The sequence below is a fragment of the Euprymna scolopes genome, chromosome 1, assembly GCF_053919585.1.
Source record: "Euprymna scolopes isolate OS-2025 chromosome 1, ASM5391958v1, whole genome shotgun sequence".
In the NCBI taxonomy this organism is placed as follows: Eukaryota; Metazoa; Mollusca; class Cephalopoda; order Sepiida; family Sepiolidae; genus Euprymna; species Euprymna scolopes.
The window spans coordinates 134,096,037-134,116,243 of NC_136482.1; the positions used below are offsets into that span (position 1 = coordinate 134,096,037).

Sequence of the window (20,207 nt, forward strand, 5' to 3'; positions counted from 1 at the left end):
CGGCGAATATATGTCAACCTAACATATATTGAGCGAGTTTCTAACAGTATTTTGTATAGTTTTTTTATTTTTAATTCCTTTTCCCAAACTTACTGTGTCAAAGAGAGAGTCGGGCGCCATTTTTAATGTTTCAATACATCGGTAAACACTGTATGTTTTTTGAGCTGAATAAACATGTTACATTAAATAAAAACACAAAAATCACATCCAGTTAGGTAGAAAAGTAACTTATCTTGTCTTTGATAACATTAATTTGTTCTGTATTTTTTTTTTTTTTGACAACTTTTTTGAATCTGTGTGTACAATAAAACAAACCCAAAAGTAAATTTTTGGCAATTGGGTGAAGTTGAGATAAGTAGGTCCCGCAGACGAACCTCGTTCTGACATTCGGAAAATTTAGGTTAACCGGTGAAGCTATTGAAAAGTAACCCTTTTGAATGAAGATGGATATAACAATATTTTTTAAATTAATTTCTTAATTTTACTTAAAAACAAAATGTAAATATATATAAACAAAATATTTTAGAAAATAATTTCTTAATTTTAAATAAAAATTGATTGTAAAGAATTAAAAAAAAATAATAATGGAAAAATATTGCAGTGTTTACATAGCTGGTTCTTTGGGATAATAGGGGCGCCTGAAACCTCTCTTCCAAAAGGAAAAAAGCTTTAGTGTTTTTACTATTTTAAAGCGCTTTTCTTTTTCTTTTTTTTTTTTTTTTTTTTTTTTAAATTTGAAAAACAAGTTGTGGCTAGTTAACTTAGAACAACAAGGGCGCATGGCGGAAATTCTTCAGGGTTTAAATGTATTGTAATGCTTTTATTGGGGTCGAAAAACGTTTTTCAGCCGCCATATTACTTTCTATTTACTTGCCTCTCCACATGGACGGAGTTAGACACAAGGTCGGTTTTTAATGTAGAGAAGCATTTATTACTACAAAACAAAAGGTTGAAATATAAAAGCAACTAAAAAAAAAAAAATTCCAAGAATTAAAGAAAGAAAAAAATTCAAAGAAATTTTGGTTAACATTTACGTATATGGTCCCAACGTCCCGCCTCGTTCTGAGTTCGGGGAGAAGCCGTCTGACATAAGCAGTGTCAAAGCAGAAAATTACCCTAACCCTAAAACCCCTTCAGCATGGATTTGACAAGCATTTATTTGAACTGATTATTTTGTAAAATTCCAATTATTTGAACTGTTGAATTATCAAAAATTCTAATTATTTGAACTGTTTATTTTCTTTTATATTCTAATTATTTGAACTGTTGAATTGCCAAAAATTCTAATTATTGAAGTGTTTATTTTGTAAAATTCTAATTATTTGAAATGTTTTTGTAAAATTCTAATTATTTGAACTGTTTATTTTGTAAAATTCTAATTATTTGAAGTGTTTTTTAAATTCTAATTATTTGAAGTGTTTATTTTGTAAAATTCTAATTTGAAGTGTTTATTTTGTAAAATTCTAATTTGAAGTGTTTATTTTGTAAAATTCTAATTATTTGAAGTGTTTATTTTTTTTAAATTCTAATTATTTGAACTATTTAAAATAAAAAAATTCTAATTATTGGAACGTTTTTTTTCTTTAGTTAACAACTCGACACTTTATTGAGGGGGTAATTTTCTGCTTCAACACCGCTTACATCAGACGACTTCTTCTCGAACTCAGAACAAGGCGGGACGTCAGGACCATATCTGTAAATGTTAACCCTATAAACATAACGAACAAGTGAAAATAAAGGCAAGATAAGTCACTGTAAAAAGGAAAACAATTTTTTTTTTAAACAGCAAAGTTTGAATGTTTGTTTGCAGTTCAACAAAACTTTTTTTTTTTTAATAAATAAATATTTTTGTAAATAAAACAATTCGGAGAGGTTAATTTACTTTCTTTATCCATCATTCAAAGGGTCAATAATGATACAAGCATTTATACATAAATAAACTTCGCTCATGAAAACAATGTAACCTCGCGGCCCTTAAAGTTTCAGTGCAACAGTGCAAACATAACTAATCATGGGCCTCAAAGTTTCAAAACAGACAGACAGCGCCTATGTATATGACGGAATAAGAAAACTCATTAAGATAAATAAAGATTATATTTAAAGTAGTTAATAAAATTCTTGTACATCATATTAAATATGTTATGAAAAGTTGTTTTGGTACTTCTAAACTTTATCGCCGAAACTGGAGACGCCATTTTATTTCGCGCACTTGTCGTTGAAATCCAAGGAAGAAATCAGTATTTTAAACTACAATCGAAGCATGAAATAAATAACAAAATTAAACTAGATAATGATTTTTCGGTTTCATTTAAATTAATTTGTTGTTAACCCTTCAAAGTTGCTTTAATTCAAAAAAATGTTTCATTAAAATTATTTATTTGTTCGAAAGCAAAAAACAAAACTATTTTATAAAAATTCATTTTATTTTCATTACAAAATTGTTTTATTAAAATTATATTTTCTTCTGCAAACTTTTCAATAAATGTTTTTACAATTATATTTTGATAAATTTTTATACAGTAAACGTTTTGGTTTTCAAATGGCACTCAGCCAGTTTAGACAATTATGAATACGTCCTTTTTCTGTTTATTAATATATATATATATATATATATATATATATATATATATATATACACATGTTTCATGAAAAACTTTCCGTTTTCATTAATTAAATCGAAACATTTTCAATTAAACAATTATGGATATATGTTCTTTCACTTTCTTTATTTACTTTTTTTTCATAGTTCTTTCCGGAAGTAATTAATATCTAGTTTAATTTTTTTCTTATTTATTTCTAACTTCAGTCATACCTAAAATTTCCCTTGGATTTAAACATGTGCGTGAAATAAAATGGCGTCTCCAGTTTCGACGATAAAGTGTAGACGTACCAACGTTATTATCATAAATTTTTGACAGCATTAATCTCACTTCAAACAAATAGTTCAACTTAAAAATATAAGAGAATTGCAATGAAAGAATCATAAATCTAAGGTATTTTTTAACGATGCGATTCCTATTCCCTCCAAAATACATGATTCTTGCGATTTCCGATTCCGATTAATCATCCTACCACTACTACAAACTGAGATTATGAATTTCTCCATCACATACTCTCAATGCCTCACAGCAGATAAGGCTAGGACGAAAAAGCAGCTAGAGGAAAAATTAGCTAGGGCCACAAGTTTGTCAAAGATTTTTCCTAGCTAGTTCCTACTTTAGGGTAGGAACTAGCTAGGCAAGATCTTCGACATGAGGCTAGCGTTACGGGGGTGGGGAGGCCAAGTAGTTAGGGCTAGACTTAGGAAAGTAGCCAACGAAGCCGTGAACTCCAATGCAGACACATGTAGGGAGGTTTCCATGCATGGCTCAGACAAGTATATAGCTAGTGTCAAGCACCCAGACGGACATACCCTGAAGTCGACTCGGGAGATCTGCAAGAAATTTCAGAAACATTCCGAAGACAGTTTCATGCAACAGCCCGATCTCCCTGTTCACGAATTTGGTGACTATTTGGCCGACTCTCTCTGCCTCGAGGTGGCTAGAGCGGCTAGTTGCAAGGCAGGATAACTGAGCAGGAGGTCCTGACTGCGCTGAAGCAGATCGGTTGCAACAGATCACCGGGACTCAATGGTCTGCCTTACGAATTGTATTTGAAGATGTCGCCCATGTTGATACCGATTCTGACAGATGTGTTCAACCACTGGTTTGATGAGAGTTCCCTCCTGGATCAAGTCACTAAGGAAGTGATCACATTGCTGAGGAAAATGGATAGACACGCCAGGGAAGAACTAGATGATTACAGGCCCAAAACTCTGCTAAACACAGGAGCTAATGATTTTAAAGGTCCTATTGAATCGGCTGCAGGTCATTATCGATGAATCGATCGAACCAGAGCAGAACTATGCAGTGAAGAGATCGATTCAAAACAACTTGCACCTGATCCGCACGATCTTAGAGAGAGTGATAGAAGATGACACGGAAGCCACGCTGATCAATTTGGATCAGCCGAAAGCTTTTGATAGCATCGACCATCACTTCCTGGTATCTGTTCTGAAGGGTGCCAGATTCCATCCAGGCTTCCGCAAATGGATTTCCACATACTGACGGCAGTGGTACAGGTTAACAGAAAGTGTTTGAAATCCTTTGCTATCTCTCAGTCTGTACGTCAGGGCTGTCTCTGCTGTCTCCCCTGCTTTATGTCCTTGCATTGGAGCCACTACTTCATAAGCTGAGTTGGGAGGAACAAGTCCGATCCTGCATGAGATCACTCTGCCTGACGTATCGAGAGACAGAGTTTCCGCGTACACTGATGAAATCACCATCTTTGTGTCAAGTTTCCGAGACATTGAGGCAGTGAAATAGGCGCTCACACGGTATGAAAAGACTATGGGGCTAAAATCAATCACAGCCAGTCCAACGATCTGTGGTTAGGAACCTGGAGGGGCGCCAACTCCCTTACCGCTCCATTCAGCTGGACTGATGGCCCAGTTTGGATCCTCGACGTGTGGTTTGGACCAGACATCCAGCTGGAAAAGAATTGGTCAGAGGAAAAGTCAAAGGTCAAAGGCATGATTGACTCGTGGTTTCGAAGGAATCCTTAAAGGGCAGGGCAGAGGTAGGTGCTACCTACATCTTTCCGCTCATTCCTTACCGACTGGTTGTACTTCCCCTGCCTGAGAACTATCTAAAATCCCTACAAGAGAAAGTTGTCCTCACTTCTTTGGGACCAAAAGAAACATTGAGTTCGCAGACAAGTCTGTGTTCAACATCCGTGTGAGAGAGGTTTAGGAATGCTCGACTTGAGGTGTCATCGAGCACAGAGAGGCTGGCCTTCCTAAGCTTAACCTTGACAAAAGAGTCTATGTGGAACACCACGGTCAAGGCATTTTCTGACCTCATCCTCGACCACAAGGTTGAAGCGCGTCGAAAAACGTGGAGCGACACTCAGTTCTTGAGAGAGTGTAGGGCTGCGCTAAGGAACCTTCCAAGGTCCAGCGATATTTTGCAGCTGACTAGAAAGGAACTATATAAGGAACTAGTGAAAGGGCCACCAACAACTCGCTCATTGAGCATCTGGGGTTGTTGTAGAAGGAGATCTGCTCTCGATAGTTTTGGGCGCCAGGTTCGAGTTATCTCAACAACTCTGAGTTTTCCTTGACCTGGCGATTCGCCCAAAATGCGTTGCCTCTCAACACCTGAAAAGTGCTGGACTAGTGAGGTCATCAGGGTTTTCCTGTTGCAGGACCCCAGCTGAGGAAGCACCAGAATGCGCGTTTTTCGATTGCAGTCGACTCAGACGGTACTGGGCGTATGTCAACAAGGTGACGGCTCACATTGATCCCGAGCAGCCTCGGCCGCTGGATGTGTCCTATGTCATCCACAGCGCAGAGCAGCCATGGGACAGGGAGAGATGAATGGTGTTTCTTGCGATTATGGCCATGGCCAGAATGGTGATATGAAGTTTAAGAGTGCAAGAGAAGCGTAGGGTTGAATCTTTTGCTGATCAGATGTGATAGGAAAAGATTATACTCCGAGGACTTTGACCGAAGATAAATAAAGATAGTGTGTCTGTATGTGCATAGAGGTGCCAAGTTGGAGTTTGTGTTCTCCACCTAAGTATGGCGCACACGGTTCCAGATTCTGCAGGACTCCGGACTCCTAAAACAAGTGTTTAGATTAGGTTCTTGGCTAGCTGAGTGAATGGCCCCCTCCATCCCTGATAGGAAACCTCCAAGATGCCCACACCCCGATCCTTTCTTTTTTGTCCCCGGCTACCCCAATAAGCAATCTTAGAGAAACTTCACATACGCCCTAACCAACTCCAGTTTCTTTGATCCTGCCTAGAATTTCAGCCCCATATAAAAAACGACTTGCTTGCTTTTGGCTAAAACCAAGCTGGAAAACAGTGGGCATTCTACCACCTAGAGAGGGTTGGGAGTATCTCATTAACATTTTTTATAATTTTTGGACTTTTCCCCCCCATCCAAAGCCAATGAAATAAAATTAAACAACTAAAATTTTATGTTTACAAATTTATTTTATTGTTTATTAAAAAAAAATAAAGAAAAAATAAAAGAAAAAAAATTTAAAAAACACACACACACAATATGATTTGGGAATCTTAGGTAGGACGACCCCCAGTGTGCTTGAGGTATTGTGGTGAATTAGAACTTTAGCTAGGATCAAGTATAGACTAGCAAAGGTACAGTGATGAGAATGATCCCCAAGTTTTGAGTGGCCTTGTGCCTAATTTTTTGTTTATTTCTGTTTTATTGTAAACTTTTTAGAGTAAATAAAAAATAAATAATTATTCTTCTTCAGATGCTGCACTTCAATTTCTTGTTCTCTCCAGTGGAGGAGAAATCCTTCACGACTGAGACAATTTTTATTTTTGTTCCTTTTCTCCACATTAAAAACAACCCTGGTGTCAAATTTTGTCCCATGGGGAGGCATTGTAAATAGGGACATTTTCATTCCAACAGAATACTTAGCACTCCTCTATGGAGGTTCCTTCCGATTTGGCATCTATTTAACTGCCAATTCAAAAGTGATCTCGATACAGAAAACCATGATCTATTATGCCGACTGTACAACCATTCAGAGGTCATATTGTGTGTCAGTGACCCTTTTAAAGGTCAGGGTTGCTATTAAGCAGTCAGCCATATTTATATTCTACCTATCTCACATGCGATTCTAACTCTGCTTGTATTTTGCTGAATAAAGCTTTGATAAACTTATCCTCCGAGTCTTAATCTTTATTCCTGACAAATTGTATTGAAACATTTTCAAATGTGTATGCTTTCCTATCCATTGTTGAAAAACATGGCTGAAATTTATTTCTTTTCAGAAAAATTTTACATTCATGCGTAACTTATGAAATGAAGGAGGGGTTTAAGATGGGGTAAAATGGTCTTATTTAAAATTAACAGCTTTTGGGGCTTCTGTCTCAACTGGTCAATTGAACGCTGACTACTAACTCAATATAACAACTATGAACAGGATCCATGGATCCAGAAGATAAAATTGGGAGCATGACCTTGTTAAAGCAGGGATCTCTACAAGCTCCGCCCAAACCTATACTATTAAATTTACTATAACTGAGAAGTTGATGAAGAAGAACCTACAAATGATGGATTGAGCCACAGTAAAAGAGCTAGAGATGACATCAATGGGAAAAACCCTATCCACTAACTAAGAAGTTCTTCACTCAGGCAACCTATGTGAAGGCACCAGCAGCCAAAATACCTCAGCTCCACCTTGAACCCCGCCCCCCCCCCAACAATTAAAAAATTCCGAATTATTTGGGAAATGTTTACCAAAATGACAAGCATGCTGACATCTTAGACCAACATCCAGCTATGATTGATGAGTTAGCAGTATCAGAATTTTTGTAGGAATTTTTGACACCCCTAACACGAAACTGCGAATACAATATAAAAATCTCGTAATTTCTCTGTTGAAAGTGGGTTATTTATTTTCTTTGTGGATTATACTTCCAAAATAAACTATTACAGTTGTTTTAAAAGTAATAGAAATATTTTTCTTTTTTTTTTAAAAACAGTAATGAATTTTCCGAACTCAATATTTTTCAATTTTTGAACTTAAAAAAATCTATCAAAATTTTTCTATTGATTCTATTTTTACGATATTTTCAGGGTCAATGTGAAATTTTATGTTCTTTCCAATAAACCGAATATAATATTTTAGACAAACGTTTTTTTTTAAATTCACGCCCCCCCATCCCCCCAAGTGTCACCCATTTTGAAATGTCTATTAAAAAGTAAATAATTAATTTATGTCGGGGTGTTTTATATATCACAAATTGAAGAGAAAAGGTCAATAAATAATATATTCAAATTTAAAACAAAAAAGAAATCGCTTTTTTAGAAATTTACCTGTAAAGTCCGAAGTTTAAAACCTTATTTTATAAGAACACATTGTTTTTTTTTGTCTTTTTTTTGTCTTTTTTTTTTTTTAATGAAACCTTGGTCCTTACTCCTTTAATTGAAAAAATAATTAGGGCTTGAATTACATTTTTCGAGGAGTTATAAGCTTGGAAAGACAGGGGGTCGAATAATTCACGCCTCTCATTTTGAAATGTTTATTAAAAAGTAAATAATTATGTCGGGGAGTTTTATATATCACAAATTGAAGAGAAAAGGTCAATAAATAATATATTCAAATTTAAAACAAAAATAAAAAATCGCTTTTTTAGAAATTTACCTGTAAAGTCCGAAGTTTAAAACCTTTTTTTTAAAAGAAAACACATTGGTTTTTTTTTGGGTTTTTTTTTTAATAAAACCTTGGTCCTTGCTCCTTTAATTGAAAAAAAAAATTAGGGCTTGAATTACATTTTTCGAGGAGTTATAAGCTTGGAAAGATGGGATGGAATCATTCACTATTTTCACGAAATTTCTGACACTGCTATTGATGAGTACGTCCAGAGTGCTATATATTCATTATGAATTGCCCTAACATTAACAAAGTAACAAACCATTAGCCCTTAGGAGTATTTGGCGATAGAAACCTTAGCAAAGTACACAATCTAGGCTTTTTTATGCTTAAAAGAAATTACTCAAGTATTTTATTATTCAACACTGCCTATGAAAGTGACCCAAGAGGTCTGATGCCATTTTCATGTAATCCAGTCTCCATGGATAATGATACAATCCTGTCACCCAATCACATTTATGCATCAGACCAAAATAAAGTGTCACACAACTCCGAGCAACATGAGGCAACAAAGATTTTCAGAGTATGAACATATTCATACGTAACTTCAGAACCAATTTGTACAAGCATCGACTCAAGTCAACAATGTGAATCATTCAGAATAACTCCAGTCACAGATTGTCTTTTCCAGTGACAAACCTTTTCTATATCCTATTCTATATCTTGTCTATGCAGATATTCACAGGTTGGATTATTTTGTACCATCAAAAAAAAAAAACAGATTATATCATCATCTCAAAACTAATATCTATTTGTTGGAAACTATTCCAAACAAACACCCCAAAAGAACTACTCAACGATGTTGATCCACTTTTTAATTTCAATATATTTTAGCAATTCCTCAAGATATAAAACAAGAAAGAGAATACTTTATCAAAATACAGGTTCTAAGGGTTTGTTAAATAACAATAGTGTCGCTCAAGCAAATCCAAGGCATTGTTCTATCTCTAACACAACATCTATATGAATTATTTATTAATTCATTTATTGCGGACTATTATCCTCGTCTTTCTTAGTTTCCACGAACTATTCCTCTGGCCTTCATCAGGTGGTAACCACGACGGGATAGGAACTCCGAATCTTCTAACTGCATCCTTAGCAATTACTGCCTTCCATAGTTGTTGTTCTCTCACCTCTGGCCGGCTTTGGGTAGGATTGAAACCGCTGTCTTCAGATAATTCTCACCTGGAACCATAGATATTTAATGTCTCTATCCACTGCATAATGGCACCAAAGGTTGGATTTTTTTTGTTTTTAAATCAACGTTTTTATTATCTGATTTGATGAGTATTATTTATTAATGTATTTATTGCAGACTTTGTGATATTATACCATCTCAATCCACATTATTTTGCATGTAAAATGCATAGCTGCAGCTCCTGCTAACAATTAACATCAGACTAGGATTGATGGGTCAAACAGAATCATATTGCAGATCTCCAGAAAGCTCATTTATAAGACTGAAATGTCCTATTATTCTTAGATGGACTGTGTGAATAATTATATTATAGAACTAATATGTGAGTAAATGTCAGTTTGGTTCTATTTTAGTGTGAGGGAGTAACCTGGACAATGCATGGGTAAATTTCACTAGTATTCATTTCATGATGCTGAGTAATGTTGGATGTCTGGTCGATGCATTATCCTTTCTTGGGGTCACCCCAAGAAAGGATAATGCATCGACCAGACATCCAACATTACTCAGCATCATGAAATGAATACTAGTGAAATTTACCCATGCATTGTCCAGGTTACTCCCTCACACTCACTCAAGCCAAAAGAAATTCATTTTACTCCAAAGACTATTACACTCATGTACTGGAAGGAGAATATATAGAATCAAATTGACACTTACCATCATTGCAGTTTTATAATAACAGCAAATCAAAACTCATAAAATGAACTTGCCCATCTAAGCATGATAGAATGTCCCAACCTTCTTATAAACCATTTTTCTGGTCTCAATTTATTTAGTTGAGTTAAACTGGTCAAACAGCTGAGCACTGATGACAAAATTCAATAGTTACAAAATTGATTTCAACTAATGAATTTGCAATGTATGAACACATACGACATGGTTTTCTTTCAACTGAAAACATATGAAACTTCTCTATTTTGTTGAACAAGGATTTTTTTCCTGGCATGAAGAATGAGACATATCCAGATAATTTTATTGTGATTAAGCATACATAGTTCTAGTGCAAATGTAATCAATATTAAAATCACTATTGAACAATTTGATGTTGAAAAAAAAAAAAAAAAACAACTAGGGTATAAGATTTTCACAAGGTCAGCAAATGAATTCATTTAAATTTGTTTAGTTACACATTAAAATCATTTTAAAATACCTACAGACAAAAAATAAATTTCCCTATTGATTTTGGGCAATCCACAGTCTTGAAAAGCCTATCTTTTTACCTTCATACTGGAATCTAAAACAATCAAGCAAAATGATTTTCCCACAAAACTGCATCTTCTCTGCATGCAATTTGATTGTAAAAAAAAGACAAAACTAAAAAAAAAAACAAGGGTAATAAATGATAAAAAATTAAAATGAATACAAAAAGCAAAAAATACAGAAATAGAAATTAATTTTCAGCACAAATGTCACATGACAAAAGTCATTGAGTCAGATTCTTCTCAAACAAGAACTTCACAATGTGCAGAATAACCAGCGGCTTAAAGTATGCACAGTTCCCTTAAACTAGGGTGATCATTGGATGTGTTTTCACTGAAGGCCATGTCATGCTGCCCTGCATCTTCAAAAACAAACTCAATTTAGATGGCTATACTGAGTTGCTGGTCATTGTACAAGTGCTAAGAGGAGAAAATGGTTACAGGAATATCATACATATGCAGCGGAACTAAGTTTGTATCATAGTTCTGGGAAGACTCACAAGTGACTAGCTGACAACTTCCTTGATTTTATTAGTTCCAACATCTGGCTGCTCAGCTCGCATGATTGCAACTCGATGGGACACATTGAGAAACACACAAATGATTTCATTTGTAACACCAACACTGAGCCTTGATCAAACTGGAGTTCAAGCATTCCATATGTTTCTTCAGGTTTCATTTGGGGGCCATGATGGAGGCTCTAGGTAGATTCTTTGAGTGAACTGTATTTGGAAAAAACATGTACTTTAAATTTTAAAAATACATTAAGATATGACGATTTTTCTTCACTTTTGTAGAAGAGTCAAATTTATCCTGAAAACTTACTTATACCAATATTACATATTTACAGTTGGCATAAAATTGTAATCATAGGTATGAGAGATCGATTACCAACATTTTAATATCTTTGTAATGCATTAAAGGTTTTTGGAAATAACATAATGGAGATAAAATCGCTGCCTCTATTTTGGAAATTGAAATATTAACAAGTTTCATAAACTTATATAGTTGGTTTTTAAAACTAGCACAAAATTTCAGATTTACACGTGTAGTATTTTAGTCAGAACATAATAATAATTAAATCAAATACTTGTTTTTTAATCAGTTTCACACTATAATCGATTCCTCAGATGTTATGCTGTGTTTACTTTCGATTGTACATAATCACTAACCACTAGATTGCTGACACAAAAATGGGAGATCATTAAGATCACAACAGCTTGCAACATAAAAAATTCTGTGGGATGTTCCTGGAAGAAAACATAAACTAAACTATAAAAATTATATAAACTATAAAAAAAATCAAATTACTCATTAAAAACATGAATGCATGTTATATAGCAGGGGTGTTTGTATATAAACATGTAAAATATATATATATAGTGTGTGAACATCTAGTGTTTAAAATGTTCCTCTAGTTGTATGTGTGAGTGTTTCACATGTAACTCTGTTCACATCATAACAAACAAATGTACATAGAAATAAATAAATAGGTCTCTCACTCTTCTGGTCTGTTTTTTGCAGTCCTGAAATAAATATTTCTCTTCAAAAGAATGCCGAATATCAAGTTTATTATATAAACTTTATTCTTGACTTTGCATTAAAGTTGTAAGGCATTGTAAGTTCTATATCATGCTATGGTCGTGTTTCTCCCAGCTTCCAAATGCAGAGACAATATCTTCCATGCTAACTTATCCAACACTCCCCTCTTGACTCCATACTCTAACTAAATTGCCCATGTCTTTCATTATAGCATTATGATCACCTGATGTTTTTACATAATCTATGTTTATCTAGAAATTCCTAAATTTGATAACATTCCAAATAAATAGACACTTCATTCTAAAACACCTATTTTAGCTGAAATTCCATTTAAACTTATGAAACACAATAATAATAATAATAATTGACTAGTTTACTCTTTGGCATTGCCTTGGAACCAACAACATAACATGCAGACATTTAAATGAAGATTTTCTCTGATATCTGAGCCCTGACTTGAATTCATAAATTTATAATCAGAAATAAAATCCACATATGTAGTCATAGAAAAGCTACAAAACATATCTGCACAACAGCACCCTGGAAAATCTCATCAGTTTGCCCTATATTTAAGAATTCAGGTGATCGTTCATCCCCCTCTCAATACAGGCCAATAAGTCTCCAGTGCGTCATGAGTAAGTTGCTGGAATCTGTGTTAAATACAGAAGTAATCAACCATCTCAACAAAAATAACCTTAATGACACTCAATATGGTTTCCGTTCTGCTAAATCTACAGCAGATTTGCTTACAGTTATATCTCATAGGATTAGCAAATACCTTTCTAGAGCAATTGCTCTTGACATCTAAGGCCTTTGATAGGGTATGGCATAAAGGTTTACTTCACAAGATCTCTAGTTATGGTATAGCTGGAAATGTCTTCTCAATTATTAAATCATTTCTTTCTGATAGGTTCATAATTAAGAGTAGTAGTTGAGGGGCAAAAATCAGAAGCTCACAGTATTAATGCTGGTGTCTCTCAGAGGTCCATCCTGGGCCCAACTCTTTTCCTGATCTACATTAATGATCTTCCAAATCACATCCTTACATCATTTGTAGACATTTATGCTGATGACACTACCATTTATGGTAGCACATCTAAGACAGTAAACGACCAAGTTCTCTCCAATTCTCTCTCCTCTGATCTTGAGCATGTGGTACAATGGGGAAAGGAGTGGCTGGTTACTTTTAATGCATCTAAAACCAAGCTTCTCTCTTTACATCATCAACATTCTAATTCACATTTGTCATCAATTGAAATGAATGGCTCTCGTCTTGAGGAGGCCTTGTTTTGACAAGCTTCTGGACTTGACCTTTACTCCTGATCTTAAATGGAATACGTACATCAAATCTGTTGCCAGGGCCGCTGGAAAAATGATGGGATCTTTCTATCGATCCAGTAGATATCTCACTGCTGATGCAATTCTCTATCTATATAAGAGCCAGATACGTCCAAGGATGGAATACTGTTGCCACATCTGGGCAGGAGCTGCTAGAAGGGACTTATCCTGCCTTGATAGAGTTCAAAATAGACTTCGTAGCCTCATAGGAGATGTCCTTTTCTCTTCCCTGCAACCTCTATCTTACAGAAGAGATGTTGCGAGTTTGTCTCTGCTGTATCGTTATTTTCATGGAAAGTGTTCGACTGAGTTTCAATCTATGGTCTCCCCTTGCCAAACTTTCACAAGAAACACTCGTCTGGCTGAAAACTCTATCAATAATTCTCCCCACTCTTTATCTGTGCCTAAACCAAACCGTTGATTCCATGAACAAAGCTTTTTTCTTAGAACTGCACGCCTGTGGAATTGTCTTCCGTTTTCCTGCTTTCCGGCTGACTACAATATGGTTGTCTGCAAGTCTAAAGTAAACAAGTTCTTGATGAGCTGTTCCATATAAGTTAACAAATTTACCAAATTGATTACTATATTGTCCAATTTCTACTGTACACTCTTTAACCCTTATCCTCGAGTGGCCTCTTGGCCTTGATAATGTGGTGATGCCTGTGTAAAAAAAAATAACAAAGCACAAAGTAAAGTAATTTTAAAATTATTACAATTTAAAGGAAAAAAAATAAAAAGACTAAATGATTTGAGAAATCATAAAATAATTGAATTTATTTATATATTTTTTTTTTTTTTCAGAGTCTCCTATCAAATTAAAGGTTGTTGCTATGGGAACTGGTACAAAATGTATTGGCCAATCAAAAATGAGTAAAGAAGGTATTTTTCCCCTTAATTTTATGCCAGTTTTTTTTTTGTACTTTAAAACTAAAGCTTCCTTTACTTGCAAGATGGTATTAATAATAGCCAAAATTAGGATTTGTTGTTAGGGTTCAGTTTATTAACTATTGGTGCTTCTTCATCATTAGAGTGAAAGTTAAAAAGCAAAATATTGAATTTCAAGTAATACCAATGGTATCTACTTAATCATCATATCACAGTAATAAACATATCCTAAAATTCTGAAAAACAGTAAGATAGAAAATTAATTATTAATGAAAATATTTTTCAAAGAAAATTAGCTAAATTGAGTTTTGCTACCCCCCCCCCCCCAAAAAAAAACAGTCTGAATCATAGCAGGGAAGATAATTATTTCCTAAAAACTTTGAAAATCTTAGGCCAATTTAACAAAGCTCAATTTTTGCTAATTCTCTTTAAAAGCCGTTTTCATTAATAATTTATTTTCTACCTTACTAACAGTTCAGCTCGGTTTTGCTTGGTTCTGATGTACTGTTCATAACTTTATGTGCATATGTATGTATATATATATATAAAAGTTTGACATGTCCAAGGAACCTACATCTAAGATTTCAATTGTTTAGACCCAAAATTGGTGGAAGAGTTTGGTAGAATCTGCAAAGGTCAATCCTCTCAACTTTGATCGCAACATCTCTTCTGTGGGAGAGAGGTTGCAGGGAAGAGAAAAGGGCATCCCCCACTAAACCACGAAGTCTATTTTGTACTCTGTCAAGGCAGGATAGGCTGTTTTTAGCAGCTCCTGCCCAGATGTGGCAGCAGTATTCCATTCTTGGACGTAATTGGCTTTTATATAGATAAAGAATTACATCAGTAGTGAGATATCTTCTGGAGCGGTAGAAGGATCCCACCATTTTTCCAGTGACCTTGGCAACAGACTTGATGTGCGGGTTCCATTTCAGATCAGGAGTAAAGCTCAATCCTAGAAGCTTGTCAAAACAGGGGACCTCCCCTAGATGAAAGCCATCCATTTCAATTGATGCCAGATGGGGATCAGAGCGTTGATGATGTAAAGATAGAAGCTTGGTTTTAGATGCATTAAAAGTAACCAGCCACCTCTTCCCCCATTGTACCACGCGCTCGAGATCAGAGGAGAGAGAATCAGAGAACTTTGTCATTTACGGCTTTGATGTGTTGCCGTAGATGGTCATGTCATCAGCATAGATGTCAACGAATGATTTAAGTATGTGTTTTGGGAGGTCATTGATGTAGATCAGGAAAAGAGTTGGGCCCAGGATTGACCCTCGAGGGACTCCAGCATTAATACTGCAGGCCTCTGATTTTTGTCCATCAACCATTACTCTTATGAGCCTATTAGAGAGAAATGATTTAATGATTGAGAAAACATTTCCAGTTATACCGTAGCTGGAAATCTTGTGAAGAAGGCCTTTATGCCATACCTTATCGAAGGCCTTCAATATGTCAAGTGCAATTGTCCTAGAAAGGAAGCCTTCATCAAGAGATTTGCTAAGCCTATGAAATATAACCGTTAGCACATCTGACGTAGATCTTGCAGAACGGAAACTATATTGCATGTCACTAAGAACATTATTTCTGCTAAGGTGGTTGACCACTTCTCTATTTAATACGGATTCCAGCAACTTACTCATGACACACAGGAGACTTATTGGTTTGTACTGAGAGGGAGATGACTTGTCACCTGAATACTTAAATATAGGGCATACTGATGAGGTTTTCCAGGGTGTTGGAAAGCACTTCTCCTTAAGGCAACGCTTAAACAGTTTTGTAAGTATGGGAGCAAGTTCTGGTTGGTTTTTAACACTATAATTGGGAATATAATTTGGTAGGGAAATGTACAAACACACACACGCACACACACACAAACAGTTTCACTTTTATAGATATATTGTCTTTCATAATTTTGTGCATGTTCATTATTATGACATGATAATTAAGTAGATAGTAGTGTTGGGATGATTAAGCTGAATTAAAACCAGGGATCGGAAAAATTGGAATAGTATTAGAATCAGTATCGAAATTAGTAAAATTTGAGAGACATTTCTTCAATTTTTTTTAACAAAAAAAGCATAAATATATTTATTTATTAGATAAGATTAAGAGCCATAGGATCAAGAATTCCATTCCCAAATTTAATATTTCCACTTTTATTAGTAAATTATTGTAAGAGTGGAGTAAATACTTACTCCTACTCCCTCAGAAAACCGTTTGAAATACATTTATTTTAGCATCTAGTTAATAAAAGCCTTTATGATACCTTAAATTTAAATTTTATATTTAAAACATTTCTGACAAGTTTTTTTGTTTTTCTAGTGCTGGTTTGATCCAATCATTTTGAAATTATTCATGTTTTGTTGTTGTTGTTGTTGTTGTTTTTTTTTTTTTTCGCTTTTTGGCACAAGTAAAATATATAGATGAAAATCTCATAATGAGTTAATAAAAAATCTTGGATAAAATAAATAAAGTGAAAATGTTTAAAAATTTGTAAAATTTAAAAGAAATTATAACATTTAAAATCCCGCCCTCTTAAAAAGATTTTACTTTGTAGGCGGTTATCTGTGAACCCACTGAAAAAGAAAACACAATTATTTGTGTTGACTCATTTCTTTTTTGATTTCAGTTCATGTGTCTACTAAAACAATTTCTGAATAAAAGAAAATGGATTTGGATGGCAATACAAAGCAATAAAATCTCAGGTTACTAATAGAAATTATTTTTGGTAAATAATATTTTTGATTCTGTTCGGCAATTTAGTTTTCAAGTTTCCCCATATGCTAAGAGGACATTGAAAGTTTGCCAATATAAAATGTAAGCATATTGTTTAAAACCTTTTTAAAGACATTCAAAATGTGTTTCATGACTTGAAATTTAATTACTGACATATTTTTTTATTTTTGTTTTGCATTTAAACTTTTATTTTAATGTAATGCGAAAGTTGAATGGTCTCCTTTGTAAAAGTGAAATGCATTCTTTTACTAGGTAGAAGAGTTACTTATCTTGCCTTTGGTAACATTTATTGGTTTTGTATTTATATTTTTCTCCTCTTTTTAGCTTTCTTAGATAGTCTGGAAAATCCTGCACCAGACGAGAAGAAATAGACAAAAAAAATAAATTTAAGAATTTAGAGTGATGGTCATTTTCACATGTAAATTTAATGTAAAATAAACCTCCATATTCAAGCTATTCTAGAGTTTTTAGGCAGTTAAGCAAAAGTGATTTTCTTGAAATATCTTTAATGATTTTTCTATGGAAAAGTTTTTTTTTCTGGAAGTTGAATTTTTTTTTTTAACCAACCCATAAATTAAAATTATTTTCAAAATTGAAAACTTCAGTGGCCGCGATTACAAATTGTGCTAAATTGGAAGAAACTATAATAAAAAAGTTTTACCATTCGATTTTTTATTCTACATGAACCTCAACTTTTGCTGGGGGAGTTTGTCATTAAAAAAAATGTATAAACTATTTTTTTTTTTTCTAAAATCATCTTAAGCTATCCATTCCTTGGGTAATCTTGACTAAAGTTGTACACAAGATGGTGGTTGTAAATGGAGATAAAAAATGAAACAGAACCCAAATTTTAGCAAAACAAATTAACGAGTCAATGGTACAGCCTAGCAAGAAAAAAACAACTTGACACCTGATAACAACAACTAATAATAAGCGTGTTTTAATTTTGAACTACTTTGTACTTGTTATGAATATGTTAATCATGAAATAAAATAACTAAAAAATATTTTCTGTTTTGTTTTAACTAGACTAGTTTCACATAATATTTTTATAAACAAAGAATACCATAAACATTGAATTTCATTATCCTTTCTCTGCATAAACAATGAAATGAAAAAACTAAGAAATTGCTGAAGGAAAGGTAATTGACAAAGTAGAGCAAAATCTTATTGAGAAGGCAACTAAGAACTAGTAGGAAATCCTAGCTAGATTGCTGGACATCATCAGGTTTCTGGCACTATGAGGTCACTGGAACAACATCCATGATGATGAAAGAGGTCAAGAAAATAAAGGGAATTTTTTTAGAATTGGTAAATTTATTGGCCAAGTATGATCCTGTTGGTACAGGTTTAGGTTCTCCCAAGTCCCAAAACTACCGACCAGCTTTAATAATTACTAAACGTACAACAAGTATAAACGACAAGAATTTATTAACAAACATGAAAACATGACAACACTGCAATTCAGAACATTAAGGTAAAAAGATTACTCACTTCAATAGTGGGGTTTACGGGAGGAGTGAGGACTGTATTCTAGAGGTGTACTCTGCCTGTCCAACATTGTCTTTTAGGAGAAGAACTTTTTGCATCCGTGCCTCATGTGTACGGACTCTCCTCTTCTTTTTTCAAGGGACCTCACTCCTTACCCTACACTGGTAATCCGGTGCTCTTATTCCCCTACAGTACTCCCCCCCCAAAATACGGAGTACCTGAAATAAATGGGCAACATTTTTAATTTTATTTAAACCGTCACAAAATTTTTTAAATGTGCTGGCCATCTGACATGTCTACCTGACCGTGTCTTTTTCTTTTCTACTTTCTGAAGCGTCATATCTACCAGCATGGCGTTTGGGGGTGATACTTTCAGATATGTCTCTTCCAGTGCTGCGGGTTTTAACCTGTCTACCGAAATGTTTTGTTTCTCATTCTTGATAAGCACCTTGAAAAACTTATTTTGTCTCTCCACAACCTTAAAGGGGCCACGATACGGCAGTTGCAGGTAATGCCTCCTTTCCGTATCACGGATAAAGACGTGCGTGCAAGTCTCTAAACCCTTAGGTACATATGGGACCATGTTCCTATTCGAGCCTGAGGGAGAATATGCCATCTTGGCCATTTTTGTTGTTAGCCGGTCGACAAACGTTATCATGTCCATAACTTTTTTTGGTGCTTCAAAAAAATATTGTGCTGGCAACCGCAATGTGGTTCCATATAGAGCCTCCGCTGCTGAGCACTCCATATCTCTTTTCACCGTTGTCCGCAGTCCCAACAATATTAGTGGCAGATGTTCTAACCACCTTGTATTGTCCGTAAGTTGTGCCCGTAAGGAGGCTTTCAGACTGCGATGTAGTCGCTCGACCATGCCGTTTGCCGTGGTGTGTATACTCTTGGTGCCCAAAAGTTTTGCAAGTTTATGAAAAAGGTCTGACTCAAACTGTCGACCTCTGTCTGATGTAACATTTTGTGGTACACCGAATCTGGCCACCCAGCCAGCAAAGAAATGTCCTGGCAGTTGTGTATGCCGTAATGTCTGGCATCGGTAGAGCTTCAAACCATCGTGAGAATCTGTCGATACATGTCAGCAGATAGCACTGACCTTCACATGTCGGAAATGAATGTGCTGAAATCTCTCATCTGGAACTGGAAACGTGCCTAGAGGAGCCCGCGTGTGACGACCGACCTTGGCTTTTTGACACTCCACACACGTTTTCGCCCACGCTCTTGTATCAGCTTTTATTTGCGGCCAGACATATCGGTCTGTTAGTAGCCTTACAGAGGCATTGGCACCTGGATGCGATAGACCGTGTACTGCCTTAAATATGTCTTTGCGTAGCGATGCTGGAACGTATGGTCGCAGTTTGTTTGTGCTTGTGTTACACACAACTTTTGTGTGGCTGGTAGGGTTGGTAATTGTCACTAGGTTCAATGAAGTTGGATTATTCTGCAGGAGATTTTGTAAATGTTCATCCTTCTGTTGTTCTTTAGACAAGGTGTCGACGTCAATTGCCGGCTGCAACAGGAAGGAATTAATTCCCCGCGATAAGGTGTCTGCTGGGATGTTGTCTGCTCCCTTGAT

At 35.0% G+C, this 20,207-nt stretch overlaps 1 protein-coding gene across 4 annotated transcripts in view; it reads left to right on the forward strand.

The window, feature by feature from the left end:
• LOC145270916 (tRNA-specific adenosine deaminase 1-like) overlaps positions 1 to 20,207 on the forward strand; it is a 235,289-nt gene that overhangs the window by 23,334 nt on the left and 191,748 nt on the right. For 2 of the 4 annotated variants that reach the window (XM_080126565.1, XM_080126618.1), the window contains exon 2: positions 14,313 to 14,390. The exons of the other annotated variants lie outside the window; for them this stretch is intronic. In XM_080126565.1, the coding sequence (XP_079982691.1) occupies positions 14,313 to 14,390 (78 nt within the window). The remainder of the gene's footprint in view (positions 1 to 14,312; positions 14,391 to 20,207) is intronic. 4 annotated transcript variants of the gene reach the window in all.